The sequence below is a fragment of the Eubalaena glacialis genome, chromosome 19, assembly GCF_028564815.1.
Source record: "Eubalaena glacialis isolate mEubGla1 chromosome 19, mEubGla1.1.hap2.+ XY, whole genome shotgun sequence".
NCBI lineage: Eukaryota > Metazoa > Chordata > Mammalia > Artiodactyla > Balaenidae > Eubalaena > Eubalaena glacialis.
In genome coordinates this window covers 17,324,961-17,341,344 of record NC_083734.1, presented here as the reverse complement: position 1 = coordinate 17,341,344, position 16,384 = coordinate 17,324,961, and the positions used below count along the sequence as shown (strand labels likewise).

The 16,384-nt window shown below is 50.4% G+C and overlaps 2 protein-coding genes across 4 annotated transcripts; one reads left to right on the top strand and one right to left on the bottom strand.

Annotated features, from left to right (window-relative positions):
- Positions 1-58: 58 nt before the first annotated feature.
- On the bottom strand, positions 59-6,419 carry IFT20 (intraflagellar transport 20). 3 transcript variants are annotated; one of them, XM_061175939.1, is made up of 8 exons: positions 6,238-6,317; positions 4,317-4,377; positions 3,830-3,913; positions 3,192-3,232; positions 2,904-3,032; positions 1,651-1,736; positions 943-1,046; positions 59-478 (listed from the first exon to the last, which is right to left on the bottom strand). In XM_061175939.1, exons 5-8 carry the CDS (start codon positions 3,028-3,030, stop codon positions 397-399), a joined length of 399 nt encoding a protein of 132 aa, XP_061031922.1. In that variant the 5' UTR covers positions 3,031-3,032; positions 3,192-3,232; positions 3,830-3,913; positions 4,317-4,377; positions 6,238-6,317; the 3' UTR covers positions 59-396. The 3 variants fall into 3 exon arrangements, with proteins under 3 accessions (XP_061031922.1, XP_061031923.1, XP_061031921.1); XM_061175940.1 differs by lacking the exons at positions 3,830-3,913; positions 4,317-4,377 and having other exon boundaries at positions 6,238-6,419; XM_061175938.1 differs by lacking the exons at positions 3,192-3,232; positions 3,830-3,913; positions 4,317-4,377 and having other exon boundaries at positions 6,238-6,323.
- Positions 6,420-6,621: 202 nt separating this feature from the next.
- TNFAIP1 (TNF alpha induced protein 1) lies at positions 6,622-16,369 on the top strand. The gene is made up of 7 exons (XM_061175936.1): positions 6,622-6,727; positions 9,745-10,062; positions 10,685-10,854; positions 11,286-11,375; positions 11,457-11,509; positions 12,309-12,504; positions 13,647-16,369. Exons 2-7 carry the CDS (start codon positions 9,858-9,860, stop codon positions 13,881-13,883), a joined length of 951 nt encoding a protein of 316 aa, XP_061031919.1. The 5' UTR covers positions 6,622-6,727; positions 9,745-9,857; the 3' UTR covers positions 13,884-16,369.
- The last annotated feature ends 15 nt before the right edge of the window (positions 16,370-16,384 follow it).

Here is a 16,384-nt window from a genome sequence, read left to right as displayed (position 1 = left end):
CTTACAAAGGGTTAAATGTACATTTCAAGTGCACCAGGAAAAGAGGTAGATCAAGCCATTTGAAAATAATAATTTATTGCTTTTCCTTCCAAAGCTTTGTGAATTTACAAAAAAAGTTTATAGGCTGCTCAGTTCAGACTGAGAATGCAAGAGGTGAGAACCTGGACCACAATGGCCACTGGGTGTTCGCCTGCAGATAGGCACTGACGTCTGAAACAAGCTCCCGCAGATTTGTTTTATTGCCTTCAGAGATGCTGCATTCCTCACACACCATCTCACACAACACACTTGGGTCATTAGTCAAGTCACTGGATTGGTACAGAGGTTTTTTTGGTTTGGGGGTTGTGGGTTTTTTTTCTTTTTTTTGCCCTCCTGCTAGAAAATGAAATTTTCAGTTCATTTCTGAAAAATAAATTGGTCAATAAATTCATTTTGTTCTGCTTCTACTTTACACAGAGCTTCATATTCAACCCGATACCTGAAAAACAAAATTGTTAGAAGCCCTCAAAATGGATGAAATAAACCATGGACTTAATTCTTCTAGAGAAGAATGTTAAGTGATTTAGATGATTCCAAGAAACGGTGTGAGTTCAAAATGAAGTTAGTGAGGGCAAGAAAGAGAGAAAAAATAAGAGGCAAAGCCCTACCTAGGGCCACCCATGAGAAGTCTCCAGCCCTGAGAGTCTTCCTTTCAGAGAGCCAGCCAACTCTGGACACTCACTACCTGAGTGTCCGTGCTCTCAAACTACTAGAGGTTGTCTGATAGTAACAAATTTTTTTCCCATGAAATGTAATTTTATTTTTATTTTAATCAGGATGACAAGTTAAGACACTATTCCTGGGAGAACAACGATAAAGAATAAGGACAAGAGGTGACCATTCGAAAAGGAAAAATAGAATTGCAGTTCAGTAAAGAACTTGCTTTATGTCAAAACTTCTTACCTTTCAAGCTGCATTTTCTTTTCAGCTATTAGTGCCTGGAGTTGCTGCTGTTGGGCTTCTCTCTGTTTTGCTATAGATTTGAGCAAGTTCCGAGCACCAATGGCCTAGAAAAACACGATACTGCCAAAGAAGGCCATGGCTTCATTAAAGTCCTCAAGTGGGGAAGGGACGCTGCCTGGGGCCGGTGGAGGGTGGGGCGCAGCGTGGGGAGAGTTGAGCCTCAGAGCTTTAGGAGTCAGTCAGAAAGAGGCTTAACCTCACGATCCCAAAGTGCCTGGTGAGAACGGAACTGCAGCTCTGAGGCAGACCTAGGAGTGTCCGCAGAGCCTGGCACACAGTGGCCCATTTGGTGCGCCATTTGTGTCCTTTGCCAAGTCATCTACACTCTGCACGCCTTCATTTTTTCATTTATAAAATGAGGGTAAACCACCTATCTCAGTGATGACGTGAAGATTAAAGGAAACAATGACTGAAAGTACGCTGGCATATAAGAGTTCAATAGTAGGTTAACTGGACCAGGAATTATTTCAGGTGTACAACATAATCATTCAGTATTTGCATAGGTATTCTTATTTAAAATCTCGTTCTAATTAAAGAATCCCCGCCTACCTTCCCCTACCCCCCGACCCCCAAATAAGTCAAGAGGGCAGAAGGATGAGAGGCTAGTGAACCAGGCCAAGATTTAGACAAAACACATGCTGATCTTACCTTCATCTTCTCATTTTCTGCTTCTTTTGCAAGTTGGTCGACAAGCTCAATTAAACCACCAACTATTTTCTGAAACTGGCCGATTTCTTTTGGGGAAAGAACAAAACAAAATGTTTTATTTTCTCAGCATCACCACTCTCCCTCAGCATTCCCTTGCAGCAAGAGGGCAGGGCTAACTGCCCCTTCTAATTTGTGTCAGAAAACGTTTGGTGTCTGACACCCTTGGTCTGAACCTAGAGAAGGGTGGCCAGGTGCCCAGCGCTGGACTGGGGCATATTTGGATCTTGAGGCACAAAGGGCTGTGTTCATGAAAGAACCGCCCCAGGACGTGAACACTGCCTCTAGACAAGCCTCAGATAAGACACTAGATTTCAGTTAATGGTTGGGTAGGGGCTCTCCACCTATGACCTGAGCTAATAAAAAGCTCACAGCATTTAAGGACTTAATCTCGCATTTGCTTTTTTCAATGTCTTTGGGTGTAGTGGAACCCCATGTTACTGAGGAGTAAACTAAGGCCCAGAGGGTAGGACGACATGCACACAGCAATCAGAAGACTGGTGAGAGAACCCACGCTACCTTTCACCAGTCAAGCTCTCTCCACAGCCTACAGACGTCCAAAAGCTCAGAAATCCCTGCTCTAGCTAGATGTGCTCTGTATTCACTGCTACTGGGTTTGCTTGGCTGCTGGGACAGGAGGCATCCTGGGTATCTCTAGCTAAAAAAAAATGAGTCTTTTGAACTGCCTCTAGAAATTTTCACTTCAAATAATGGCAAGTCAGGGACTTCCCTGGCGGTCCAGTGGTTAGGACTCTGCACTTCCACTGCAGGGGGCTCGGGTTTGATCCCTGGTCAGGGAACTATTTATTTACTTATGGCCATTGCCTGAGGCATGGCAATCAATCAATCAATCAATCAATCAAGGCAAGTCGGGCACTGAGAACACTATTTCTCCCAAGAAATCAAATCATAACTCCACTTCCCACCCCCAAGCCATAGTTCTGAAGTTTAAGGTTCCTGAGATGGCATAACTAAACAAATACCCTCCTCTCTCCATTGCAGTGTTGTTTTGATTGGTGCTCTGGGACTATGCAAGAAGGCAGGTAGACAAGGTGGGTGGCACATGGGAATTCATGAAGGCCAGGCTCAACCTTCTGGGAGCCAGCAGCTCCACTGTGGTAGGGCCAAAAGCTGCAGTCAGGGTGGGGGCGGGGCACAAAGCTGAGGGGCACCATGTCTCCCCAAATGACACTCACTGTCCACAAAGTCCTTGCACTCTTCCTTCAGCTCTATGGTCTGCTGGGTAACCTCTGGGTCCAACACCCGCAGCTTGTTCAGCTCATCAAAGTGCAGCCCTGCTTCACCCAGGATGTCCTTGGCCATGGCTGTAAAGAAACCAGCCCCAATCCCCGATCACTTCCCAGCCACTCAAGAAAATGCCTGCTTCCAGCCCAGCCCCACTCCTGACCCCGGACACCAATGCCAGAAACCCAGATGTTCCAAAGGCTCCCCCTTCCCTCTGCCTCTGCCTCTCTGAGCCTCACCTGTTTCCTTTCCAGCTTCCCTAGAGAAGAGCAGTCCTGCTCTGAAGGGGTGACAGTGTCAGCCAGGAGGAGGTGTGTCATAGGAGCAAGGGTCAGGAAAGAATAAAGTCCAGTTGCTTGTCACAGGCATCGTTCATTCAACACACATTTCTTGAGGGCCTACTACATGCCAACACTGCTAGATGCTGGGGGTAAAGATGAGTACAACATGGTGCCCGCCCTGGAGGAGCACAGAGTTTAGCTGGAGGAAGACAGACATGTACACTGAAAAATTATACTGTGTTAAGTGCTTTTACAGAAATACCACTAAAGCGTGGAGGAGAATAGAACAGTTAACTTGGGGTGAGGAAGTGACATGTGAACTAAGTTGTGAACCATAAGCATATTTATTTAACCACAGCTATGTACCCAAAGGGACATAAAAGAGCTTTTCAAATATAGTACAGGAACAACATAAAAGACAAGTAAAAGAAAATCTGAGCGAATTAAAAATTAAGGTTAAAAAAATAAGAAGCCAGGTGTACGAATATTACCCAAAATGTATGCCACAGGCACAGCTGCCTGAACTGGGACCCAAAGGGGTCAGTCTCTTTCTAGCAGAAAACACAAAAAGGAGTGAAATATCATCAAGAACATACCAATAAGGAGGCCAAGGAAAGGCATTCCAAGCAGAGAAAACAGCCTGGACAAGAGCATGAAGCCACTGGAAGGGCCTATCCTGCCTAGAAGATGAAAAGACAGAGGATGGAGCTGGAAAGGTCGGATGGAGCCAGATCAGAAACACCCTGTGTGCTAAGCTAAGGAGTTTGGTTTTTTTTTTTTCTGTAGACAAGAGAACCAGCAGAGATAACTTCTCCCTTCCCAGGCCACCTTGCATTCCTGGTCCAAAGGATGCCTCAACTCTGGGAAGGAAACACTGAAACCTCACCCTCGTTCTGGCTTAAATACACACACAAAATAAAATAAAATAAAAATAAGAGAGCACATACCCTGTCTAAAAAGGGAGGCAATGCTACTTAGGTCTAGCCATTGGCTGCTATACCAATTCCCACACCCCAGGTGTTCCGAAGGCTACCACAACCTGGCCCTGCGCCAGCCCTTCCCTCCCACCTCCCCCAGCCTCACCTGTTTCCCTTCCAGCTTCCTTAGAGAAGTTCTGTTCTGAATGGGGTGATTCTGCGAGTGACTTCCCGGGGTAGGTGTGCCATAGGAAGAGCAATGGTTAAAAAGAATTAAGCTCCATTCTTGCAAGAACTGATTTTCAAGAGGACCAGAAATCCAGATTAATATATGAAATCTGATTTTTAAAGGAGGGTATCTAATTCAAAAATTTTAAGCAAGGAAAAAAAAAACCACATCCAACACTGTGTGGGCCAACTAATGTATGTTTGGCTGTGTATGACCGTGGTCCAGAGCCTTTGGCCTCACTGGAGCCCATTCAAGTAAGTTGGCTAGCATCTTCATTTTGAAACATTTTAATCATCCAGAGCTCCCTTATAATTGGGCTTTTAAAAAAGACCTGTCTTCCTATTTGTTCTATTTACACATATAGTCTAAACATTTAACACCTACCAGCTGATTAATTAGAACAACTGCTTCAAGTAACCTGAGGGCACAAAGATCTGCTTCAACTTCCACTCTCTTCCCTGGGAGCTTGCATTTATTCACAAACATCTACTGAGTCCCTGCTCTGGGGATAGAGAAGTGAAGAAAATGCTTTAATGCTTTAGCTTCTGACCTCTGGACAGACAGTAAACAGATAATCATGAATTGTGATAACAGTATGAAGAAAAGCACATGGTGCTACGTGAAGCCGTAGCAGGAGGACATAATTCATATGTAAACAAAATCACAAAAAAAATTTGTAAACAAAAGTCTTCTGAAAAAGTGACACGCTGAGACCTAAAGGGTGTCCAGAAGTTTTTCAAGTTAAAGGGGGAGGAGGTATTCCAGGCAGAAGGAAAAGCATGTGTGAAGATGCTGAGGCTGTGAGAAATTTGATGTGTTCCAAGAGCCAAAAGGCTGGCGTGGTAGAAACACTGAGCAAGGGGAAGAGAGGAACGGGATGAGGCGAGGTGGGGAGGCTAGGGCTGGATGGCGGAGGGCTCTGAAAGCTGCAGCAATGAGCCTGGATTTTCTCATAAGGGTAATTAATGGGCAGCCAGCAGAGTGGCATAGTCAGATATGCCTTTTAGAGAGATCACTCTAACCCAGGATGGAGAATGGGTTGGAGGGAATAAGAGGATGGAGCTACAACTATCTTGTTCATCACTGTTACCCGAGCATTTGGCATGGTGCCTGCACAGAACTGGCACTCAGCAAATGTCTGTGGCATGAATGACTGTGCCAACAAACAGAGCAAGCTATTTCAGTAACCAAGGCTTGGAGCTGAAGAAAAGTGTTCCGATTTGAGATGTTTTGTAAGTCGAGTTGATAGGACTTAGTAAAGGATGATTGAATGCAGGGGTTTGGGGAGGAGCGAAGGAGAGTCAGGCAAGATTCCCGTGTATCTGGCCGGAGGCAGCTGCACGGTTGGAAAACACATAGTTGAATGACATGGGTCAGACCGAAGAGGAAGGGTAGGCAGAGGGTTCACAGCCGACTACCGCATTCTCTCCCAACTACCACCACACGCGCACCTGAGGAGCACCGGGCACAAGAGCCGGACTGAGCTCCCTGAAGATCAGGGTGGTGACGCGCTCTCCGCCCCCCGGCCCCCCGGGCTCTTCCGGACCCACGCTGGGCGCTACGAGCAGGCTCCATCCGTGGGGTGTGGGGAAAATTAGGAAGACCTGGGTGATGGAGCTGGCTGTCTTCACTACGTAAACTTCTTGAACTTATCTGAGCCTCAGTTTCCTCCTAAGATGGTTGCGAGCATCAGCGCGTAAAGCTCCAGGCCCTAGCCGGGGGTAAAACCGCTCCCAGAGCCGAGCGGAATTCCCACGTTTCTTTCACCCTGGGAAGGCTTTTCCTCGGGCCGCGGGCCTCTCAGGCTCATCTCGCCCCGGGCCCGCCCACGTCCCCCGACCCGGAGTTCATGGCTTACCCGTCTGCCCCACAGCGGCGGCGGCGGCGGCTGCGACCCAGGCTGACGTCGGCAGGCAGCTTCTCTCTCCGGTCAGTGGCAGCTGGCGCCCTGCCCGCCAGCCTCAGCAGCGGCCACGGCAGGACCTGTTTACGCCTAACATCACTTCCCGACCTCGTAAGCCCGTACACCCGCAGAGCCTGCTGGGAAACAGAGGCCTGAGAGGAGAGACGGCTGCCTACAAGACCCAGAGGCCTTTGCGCCGGAAAGACTGCCGGAAGTAGCCGTGCGCTCACCGCGGGATTCTCTCAGGGGCTCCTCCCTCCGCCCTGATTGGGTGCTGGGCCTGCCCCGCCTTGTAGTCTCAGGCTCCCGCTGGCTTGGGGCGGAGTCAGCGGGTAGAGGATGGGCGTTTAAGGCCCGGGATTGCTGGAGGGCAGGCGGCCACAGTCTAGGGGCGGCACGGTGTCGACTTGCAACCCAGCTGAGAGGAGAGGCGCCACCTGGGAGGGTGAGAGCCGAGCCGGCCCATGCCCTAGGGGAAGGGATGGACGGGTCCTGGGCTGAGCAAAGAGAGTCCCTCCTGGTCTTGGGGAAAAGGCGTGGGACGGCGAAGGGAGGTGGAGAGCTGAAATCCTCCCCTGGGGGTGGGTGTCAGAACCGGTCTTGGTTTCTCGATAGTAGGGAGGGGTACGGGCTGGGGAAGACTCTACACTGGCCACGGAGAGGTTGGGTCTCGATGAATTTCCCCAGACCCTTTGGATAAAGCATAAGATTTACACCTTGGGTTTCTGCTAGATCCGCCCTTTCTAGCCAAGATCGGCTCCTCCCCTCGCCATCCCCAGTATGACGAATTTCTGGGACCTTATTTCCTTAGGACCCCACCTTGTAACACCGCCGTGGTTGTTTGTCCTTTATTCGTCTTGGGTTGCCATTCGCTTCGCCGAGTGTGACACGGATACGCCCCTAGCATCCCCAAATATCCACACACAAAGTCCGGAAGGAAGAGCATTGAGGCTCTCAGTGGAAACTTCATTCTCACCGGAGTTACTTTCTGGGGCGTCACCTGCCACAGGATTCCTGGAACCCATTGGCCTGGGCGGAATCTGAGCGGGTGGAATCTGAGCTGACGTCATCCAGGGGCTCAAAGCAATTGCTTTGTTGGAAAAGAATAGATTAGCTTGGATTTGTCTTCCTCTGTTGGCAGCCGCCTAGCCTTTAGTGAGCTCCTTTTCTCTGATCCTGGGGAAATTGGGCTAGACACAAAATACATAGGGAACTTGTTAAAACCTGTTAAGGGGTGGATTCATTCCTTAGGGGTGGGCAGAGGAAGGTAAGGTGACCTCATACTATTCAAGTTTACTTACTGATTGGGCAATATGCTGGTGGGGGCTCATCTCATCCATACATGACAAGCCACCAAAGGAATTCAATATTTCATACAGCACCTGCCCTGGGCCTTCCTCGGACATTCCTCCCAGGGACCTACCTAAATCTTTTCGGGGACAATTTCAGTCTAACATACTGACAAATACTTTTAAATGTGCATAGCATTGTGCTAAGCACTGTTTGGAGAGTGGAGCAGTAAACGTGGGAAAACCAGTGCACTTCTGGGTTACACTTAAAAGAGATAACGAGGTAAACTTCTGCAAGTTGTGATGATGAAATGAGGTCATTTCGCTTTTTTTCTGATTCCATTACCAGCACTGCAGTCCAAGCCTTCATCATCTCTTGCCTAGACTACTGCTTCCTCCGGTCTTCCCATTTGGTCTCTTGCACCCTTGCGGTCCTTTCTCTACACAGTAGCCAGAGTGATCTCAGATCATATCATTCCCCTGCTCTAAACCCTACAATCAATTCCCATTGCAATTAGTATAAAATCCAAACTCTTCAATATGATCCAGCCCCTGCCTTCCCTGAGTTTACATCCAGCCAACTTCCCCCTTCTTTCTATGCACCAGCCATCTTGGCCTTATTTCTGTTCCTAAAATTTGTGTCTGACTGAGGAACTTTGCACTTACTCTTCCATCTGTCTGGAATGCTCTTAGAGCTCAGCTGGAAAGTCACCTTCCCAAGAGGCTTTCCCTGGCTCCCCATCTAAATTAGTACCTCTTCCTAGTCACCCTCTCTGTTTTATTATCTTTATTATTACATTTCTCACCTTCTGGAATTGCCTGCTTATTTATTCATTTTCTTGTTTGTTGTCTTCCCACTAGAAGGTAAGCTCTACGAGGCTGACTTGTTTGTTCTCTTCTGTATCCCCAGCACCTGGCACAAAGCAGGAGCACGATAAATGCTAACGCTTATTTTTTTTTTTCTTGTTAACTGACATTATCATGCTTCTCTGACCTCCTTGAAGTCAAGGACAATATCTTTTCATCTCTTTATCCCTCCTGCTTAACTTGGTAGGTACTCAATATTGTTTTATTGCCAAATGAATTAAATGAGCTGATATATATTAAATGCCTAGAATAGTACCTGGAACATAATAAACATGCAAAGAATGTTTGCTTTTTGTTTTCGTTCAGTGAATGAATTTTAGTGATTCTTTAGAAAGCCAAAACACGTATAGAATCTAGATCATAAGGGGTGATCTGGCTTTGCCCTCCTCTGCTTTGCTTGCTTCTCCCTCCTGTGAACTCCCGTCAGTGTTTCAGTTTCCAAATCACCTAATTGTTTTTAAATTTATCATCTGGTCTTTTTTGGCCCTTTCTCCCCATTCTTGTTGGGCAGGAAGAGAGAAGGAGATAAGGCTGGACCTGTTCTCAGGAAAAAGAAGCAAAAATAGCCATCCTGTAGTTGTTCTATCCTGAAAAATGGTGACAATTTCAGGAACTTGGGACAGGGCTGATGCCAAAAAAGGGGAAGGTCAGGAAACCTTGGCTGGAACTAGGGTAACCTCTGCCAGGAATACTGGCCGGCTTCCTCCAGCCTGGTTCAATCCATGTTCTCCTGAAGCTGCTGTTACTTGCCTTCCTGAAGCCAGTTTCTGGGTGGTGCTCAAAGGAAGCGCTGGTGCAGGCTGCTCCTGAGCCTGGAATCGTTAGAAAGGAAGTGCATCCTGTCCCTCAGACTCCTGGGAAACTCCTAGGCTGGCTGGATTCCCAGTAGGTTTGGCTGGAAATCTTGGATCCTGGGAACACTGAGAAGAAAACAACTGGAATCTGACTGGTGGATCCCCAGGGTGAGGACTTCTGCTCTGCCCAGTCTGTTCCTGGAGCTGTCTTTGATTAGCTCCAAGAGCTTACTTGGCCTCCTTGCCGCCCAGAGCTGGGCCAAGTCTCAGGGAGACTGATGAGGTGACCAGCATCGGGTTCTGGGAGGCTGTGCTCCCAGACCTGGTTCCTGGTACCATGAAGAACAGCAGGAATGTCTTTTTTGCCATTGCCTAGGGCTTTAGCCTCGCCAGGGAGTCTTGGGCTCATAAGGAGAGAATGACTGGATGGTCAGTGTTTCTCTTCCTGTTCCCTCCTGGCTGAGGGCTCTCCTTTGCTGACTCCTGTCTTCTCTCCCATCTCCTGCTCACAGCGCTGAGAGTATGAGGCTCTGGCCTCCACTGGCCACTCACTCGTGACCCTTCCACCACGGCGGGGCCTTCCAAGCCAACCTCCTGCCGTGTGGTGATCTACCTGCAGCGGGAGATGTCGGGGGATACCTGTCTGTGCCCAGCGTCAGGGGCCAAGCCCAAGCTAAGCGGCTTCAAGGGAGGAGGCTTGGGCAACAAATACGTCCAGCTCAATGTGGGTGGTTCCCTGTACTACACCACCGTGCGGGCGCTAACCCGGCATGACACCATGCTCAAGGCCATGTTCAGTGGGCGCATGGAGGTGCTGACCGACAAAGAAGGTGAGGTGCTGGGGCTTGTTGGGTGGGGTGCGGAAGGAAGGAGAAGTTCCTGAGGAAGTGATTTCAGGGCATGGCTCAAGCCTGGCAGATCTGGAATCTAGATTCATTTTCCCTGTTCACCTAGTGCAGGACTCCTTCACCTGGAGTTCTTGGTAGAGCTTCAGAATTCTTTGAAATTATACATAGAATGTTGTGTATTTATATATTTTCCAGGGAGAAGATCCATACTTTTAAAATATTCACATAGGACTAGATTCTCAAAAGAGCCATTGCCATAGTGCCTGGGCAGCGGGCCAAAGGCAAGCAGGGCCGGGTGTTTCTGTGTTGCCGGGAGGTGGACCTGAGCACTCCTGAGCTTAGAGAAACTCTGTGGGCCTCTGCAGAGCCTGGAGGGCCTGTGTCTCCCACGGTATGTGCCAGTTCTTGGCTTCAGGGAGGAGGGGTGAAAAGCAGCCATGGACTTAACAGCTGGAGGTTCTGTTCCCGCTCCCGTCACCCAATGCTGTGGGCTCTGTGCTCCTTATCACCTGCCACCAGGCTCGTCAGGTGGCCTTTGCCTGCTACCTGCTCTGAGGTACCTGGAGGCAAACAGTAACCCTCTGGGGCCTGTCTGAATCCCTAGGCTGGATCCTCATAGACCGATGTGGAAAGCACTTTGGCACCATTTTGAATTACCTCCGAGATGACACCATCATCCTCCCTCAAAACCGGCAAGAAATCAAGGAACTGATGGCTGAAGCAAAATATTACCTCATTCAGGGGCTGGTGAACATGTGCCAGACTGCCCTGCAGGTACGGAGGCAGAGTCGGGCAGGTTGATGAGGTCGGGATGGGCCCCTCCTTCAGGGAGGTAGGGTCCAGTTCTTGGAAGGCTAGGTGGCAGATATGATTGATGAGTCCAAACCTAGTTAGACACACCAGCTGTTGCCCAGGCCAAGCAAGCTGGCAGCCGGTCGGTTTATAAGGTGATGGACTCAGGCGGTGTGAGTAGACCGTGCTTCTAGTTTATCTGCCTAGATATCTGGATTTTAGGTTTCTGGGAATGGGGGTCTGCTTGCCAGCTGGCAGTTCTATTGCCAGGGGCCTCCTGTCTCTATCTGATGCCTCCTCAACAAGTAGGGGGTGGCCGTGGCAGAGGGGCTCTGACGGCTCCTGGGGAAAGCCTGGCTAAGCCTGGCAAACAGAAGATCCCAAAAAAAGATTCTTGGCTGTGTGTCACCCAGGACAAGAAGGACTCCTACCAGCCTGTGTGCAACGTCCCCGTCATCACATCCCTGAAGGAAGAGGAGAGGCTCATCGAATCCTCCACCAAGGTACTGGGACCTCCGAGGGATGGCCGAGGGCCGCGGGCTGGGGTGTCGGGCGCCTGGCCCTCACGCTCTCTTCCCTCACAGCCCGTGGTGAAGCTGCTATACAACAGAAGCAACAACAAGTACTCCTACACCAGGTAGGGGGGGCACCTGCCGAGGGGTGGGGTGCGCTGCCCAGGGAAGGGCCACAGAAGCAGCAGGGAGGGCTGAGCAGACAGAAATCGGGCAGCAGACCCAAGGGAGGCCACCTGCACGCCTGGCATAGTTGGCGTGAGTCTGGGTCTCAGGAAGAGAACAGAGTAGGAGGGAAATCAGAGCCGAGGCATTTGGAACTCGATGCGGGGCCCTGGCTGGGATGTAGACGGGACTGAACATGTAACACCCTCTTAACGTGTGTCATGTCAGGCAGCGGGCCAGGTGTTTTCCCTGCATTCTCTATGGGCTGGAGGAAGGCTGGGACTCCTCCTCAGGCAGCCCTCGCTCTTCATAGCTGGGCCAGTGTCCCCCTTGTCCCCCAGTGGCCTCTCAACAGGCCATAGTTAAGTATATACAGGAGGCTGCAGGCTCGGAGACCCAAACCCTCTCAGGGACTCCCCGTGGGCAGACATATTGCCAGCGTCACCCCCCACAGCCAGGGAAGGGGGGTCCTCCTGCTGAGATGGCAGCGAGCCTCCTTCCTTCCAGCCTGGTAAGAGGAGACCTCCCTCCCTCAGTCCTCTCTGCTTTAACTTAAAACCAACTCACCTCCTTTTCCTCACAGGCCCCCAAACCCGAAGGGGGCCCCATGACCCTTTCTCTCGCTGTCCCTCTGGCATCTTGACGCTTCCTCGTTTCATGAGCACAACAGCGGAGGGGAGGAGAGATCCCGGCCAGCACCCGCCCCTGTGCTGGGACCTCCCTCACTCTCAGGCCCCCGGGCCCTCGCTGGTTTTTCAGCAACTCCGATGACCACCTGCTGAAAAACATCGAGCTGTTCGACAAGCTCTCCCTGCGCTTCAACGGCCGTGTGCTCTTCATCAAGGATGTCATCGGCGACGAGATCTGCTGCTGGTCCTTCTACGGGCAGGGTCGGAAGCTGGCGGAGGTGTGCTGCACCTCCATTGTGTACGCCACCGAGAAGAAGCAGACCAAGGTATGGGGCTTCTGCCTGCGTGAGTGGGGCTGAACCTTTCGCCACCGGGCATACATTTTGCTGTCTTTCCCAAACTTGCCGTGATGGTGCTGCTCAAGGACAAAAGCCAATGCGTGGGGTTTAGGGAATGGTATAGAACTCTGCTTTGGTCCGCTGAGAGGCAGGGCTGTTGACCAGCAGGGAACAGCCTGGTGCCATGGGAAGGACCGGATCTTTGGAGTTGGCCCAATTCAGATCTGAATTCTGGTCCCACCATTTATCAGTTTTCTGACTTTGGATAAGCCCTGTAAACCATCTGGGCCTGTTTCCTCATTTGAAAACCTGAGAATGATAGTGTGAATTTAACAGAGCTGTTATGAAAATGAGACAGTTCTTAGGAGAAGCAGTGCAGGGCAGTAGAAATAGCTGTTCAGATCTCCTCTGGCCCCCGCTGGTTGGGTGTTTCTGGTCAATCGGCTTAGCCTCTGCAGTGACAACGCAATGCCAGGCACGTGTAAGGGATTTGATAGGAGATAGCTAACTCTCTTTCCCCCCTCAGCAAGCAGATGGTGCCTCCCTGGAGAAGAGCTGTGCACCCGCCCCCCTCCGCCAGCGTGTTCTGGAGACGGCAGAGCATTGCTGGGGTGGAAGGGCAGCTCATCTGGGGGAGAGCTGTGTGCACGTGAAGGCCTCAAAGCAGCCAAGCTTTTATTTTTCGTTCACTGTGCGTCAGGCTCTCTGCTAAGCATTTTGCATCTTTCATGTAATGTTCACAACAACTCTCTGAGGTAGATGTTAACGTGTGGAAACTGAAGCACAGCAAGGTTAAGTCCAAGGCCCCACAGCTAATAAGTGTGGGAGCTGTATTTGTACCTAGGCCTGACCACGGAGCCAAGGCCATAACCTCTACACACACTAGTGCATTGGTCTGGGATTGGGTGAGGCAGGGGGAGGGTGCTAGCGTTCCGCGTCTCTGTGTCCGTAGAGTCCGTCTCCTCACGCCTCCTTCAGAAGACCCCCGCCCTCCCTCTTGAGATAGAAAGTCATGTCTCTTGAGAGAGTTCTGGAGGCCTTATGGAGTCAGCACAGGGCCAAGGGCCCTGACATGCTGCTCCCTCTTTGGGGTAAAACCTCATTCGGTCCTCTCGTCCCCCTTGCCCCAGGTGGAATTCCCAGAGGCCCGAATCTATGAGGAGACACTCAATGTTCTACTCTACGAGACCCCCCGAGTCCCTGACAACTCCCTATTGGAGGCCACAAGCCGGAACCGCAGCCAGGCGTCCCCCAGTGAAGACGAGGAAACCTTTGAACTGCGGGACCGTGTCCGCCGCATCCACGTCAAGCGCTACAGCACTTATGATGACCGGCAGCTCGGCCACCAGTCTGCCCATCGCGACTGACAAGACCCTCCCGGAGTCAGGGCACGAGATACCCTGTCTCCTCTCTTGTGGAACCCCGCCCCACTGGCCACCCCACACTGCTGCTGGCTTGGGTCTCTGCTCCAGCACCCAGAGGCATGACAGGCCCTGCCTGGGAGGTCAGAGGGCCTGAGCAGGGGAGGGACTGTGTTTCTTTTCCCAGCTCCCTGAGCACTTCAGGATGACTGAGCCCCAGCCCCTTTGCTCAGCATCTCCCTTTCTGCCACAGGGAGCCGCTGCTGCCCCTGGGCTGAACGGACTGACCTGCCCACCCCGCTGCCAAGAGCATTCCCCTTGGCCCGTCGCTGAGCACCCCTTTGCTCTGCTGAAGGGCTGCTTTAGGCCTCAGGGGAGGCCCATGGGGAATGGGTTCACTGTGGGGAAGGTGGCTTCTGGTGCTGTGGAGGCCCGATTTCTTACAGAAGGTGGGGCTTTTTTCCTAAGGTGTTTAAGCACAGGCTTAATGAGTTTGGTTTTTAAAAAATAATCTAGGAAATGACTAGTTTTAAGTCTAATAATGAGGAGACTGGGTATTTCTGCTCCAGGGTTCCAAGACCCTGGGTTAAACAGAACCCTTGGCCCTTTTGATGCCTTTGGGATCTGTTTGTATAAAGCACTTTGTACTTTTATTCAGGAGATTTGTATTCTGCCCTGACCCACGTCATCTTTCTCTGATCCTAACCCCCTTCTCCCTGTAGAATCAATCTGAGGGAGGGGAAAGAAGCAATAAAAAAAAAACTGACCAGCTTTGGCTTTGCCAAACTGGCCAAGCAGCTGGCCCAGAGAGCGCTGAGGGGGGAAGGATGTGTGAGTTAGGACCTATGCTCCTAATAACACCCCTGTAAGAAAGGATACTTTACCCCTACATCTTAGGGTCACATACTGACTTCTAGAGTCTTACATGATTGCTGTCTTTGATTCTCTTGCCCTCGGCTCCAAGGCATGCTGTCCTCACTTACTCTAAACCCAAAGAGCCATCACGGGGGCCAGGAGCTGCTTGCAGCCAGGAGCATGAGCTGCAGCAGGAAGGCTGTGGAGCCCGTGGGCACCACACCTGCCTGCCCATCAGCTGAGGACAGCAAACGCAGAGCCCCATGTTCCTGGAGGCCCTGTGCAGAGGCGGCTCTGCTTGGCCATACATCTCCCTGCCCTGCATCCATGCTATTGGTTTTGTGTCCTGGGTGGGGAATGGTGGTTCTGCCCAGTGGTGAGTCCCTGAACACAGGGTAATGTGAGTAGCCTAAAAGCCTTGAAAGGTTTCTTCATTTTTCTTGTTGGGTACTTGGCTGTGGAGATACAAGCACTGGCTCTTGGGCAAGGGTGCAAGTTCCTCTTCAGGGCTTTGGTATTCATTCCCTTCTGTTTGTCTTGGCCCTTAGGAGGCTGCTTATCCGAATTCTTTTCCAAAAGAATGCCGCCAGGGAGGGAGCTGTTCAGCCAGCCTAACAAAGCAGCATAGCACTTAGCAGTACCCACTCAGTCAGGAAGGGACATAGCTTATCAAGTTCATGTCTCTTGACTACTCTTACTATAGCTAGGTGGCTGCTCACAGCTGACCCCATGAGCCTATGGGCAAATGCCAGGCCAGGGTTAGCAGACACTCACAAGGACCTGAAATGACATGGTGGGGCAGGGGAAAGGTGACTTTAATCAAGCGTTTTTCACTTGTCGCAGTCTTGAACATATAAAGACTTCCAGGTGAGGCACCTTGGTGATCAGCTACAAACGGTTCTTCCAGCCTTCACTGGAGTAACAAGATGAAGACAAATCCATTTCTTTGACCAGATTCCGGCTTTGGCTTTGTGGCTTTCCCACAGTGACTGGAATGCTTCTGCTTGAGGCCCCTGGTCTGTTTCCTCAGCTGCCTTCCTGAAGCCCTTTAATACTCAAAGTCCCAGCTCCCCACGGAGGCATTTTAATGCTTGTCCTTTGACCTCCCCAGCCCCTGTAGCCTCTCTCTACTGCTTTGACATTCAGATCCTCAGCTGTCTCAGTGGTGAGTAGTCTTTCTGGGACTCTGGGCACTTATGTCGTCCAACTGAAAATATCTCTTTGGTCTTTAAATATTGAATACTAACATTGAACTCACCGAAGTAATCTTAGCTTTTAAAATCAGACTGTGGTGTAAGGGTTTGGGGTATTTTCTTTGAGTTTTCCAGCCCCACTTAGAAAGCAGCTCTTGGCTGTGTGAATTTTTCAACTCTGAGCAGCCCAGGGGAATGTAAACAAAAAGTGTGGATGAAGGTCAAACCTTCTTGTCAGTTTCTGAGAAAACTGGAAGCCTGCTGTTAACTACACGGACCAGGATTAGGTGCTAATCAATCTGTTACCTGACCAAGTTCTGCTTAAAGGATGGCACAGGTCCTGACATGAGAGAACTTCTTTATCATGTAACTACAATTCTTTGTTGCTCAGCGTAGGTGATGGAAAAAAAACACTAATTTCTAATAAAATTGTGTTACACTGCAGTGGTACAGAGCTGT

Coding starts and splice junctions, on each gene's coding strand:
- TNFAIP1 (XM_061175936.1), top strand. CDS start 9,858: ATGTCGGGGGATACCTGTCTGTGCCCAGCGTCAGGGGCCAAGCCCAAG. Junction 11,376..11,456: donor TCATCGAATCCTCCACCAAG/GTACTGGGACCT, acceptor CTTCCCTCACAG/CCCGTGGTGAAGCTGCTATA. Junction 11,510..12,308: donor AACAAGTACTCCTACACCAG/GTAGGGGGGGCA, acceptor CTGGTTTTTCAG/CAACTCCGATGACCACCTGC.
- IFT20 (XM_061175940.1), bottom strand. CDS start 3,030: ATGGCCAAGGACATCCTGGGTGAAGCAGGGCTGCACTTTGATGAGCTG. Junction 1,737..2,903: donor GTGCAAGGACTTTGTGGACA/GTGAGTGTCATT, acceptor TTTCCCCAAAAG/AAATCGGCCAGTTTCAGAAA. Junction 1,047..1,650: donor CAGAAAATGAGAAGATGAAG/GTAAGATCAGCA, acceptor GTGTTTTTCTAG/GCCATTGGTGCTCGGAACTT.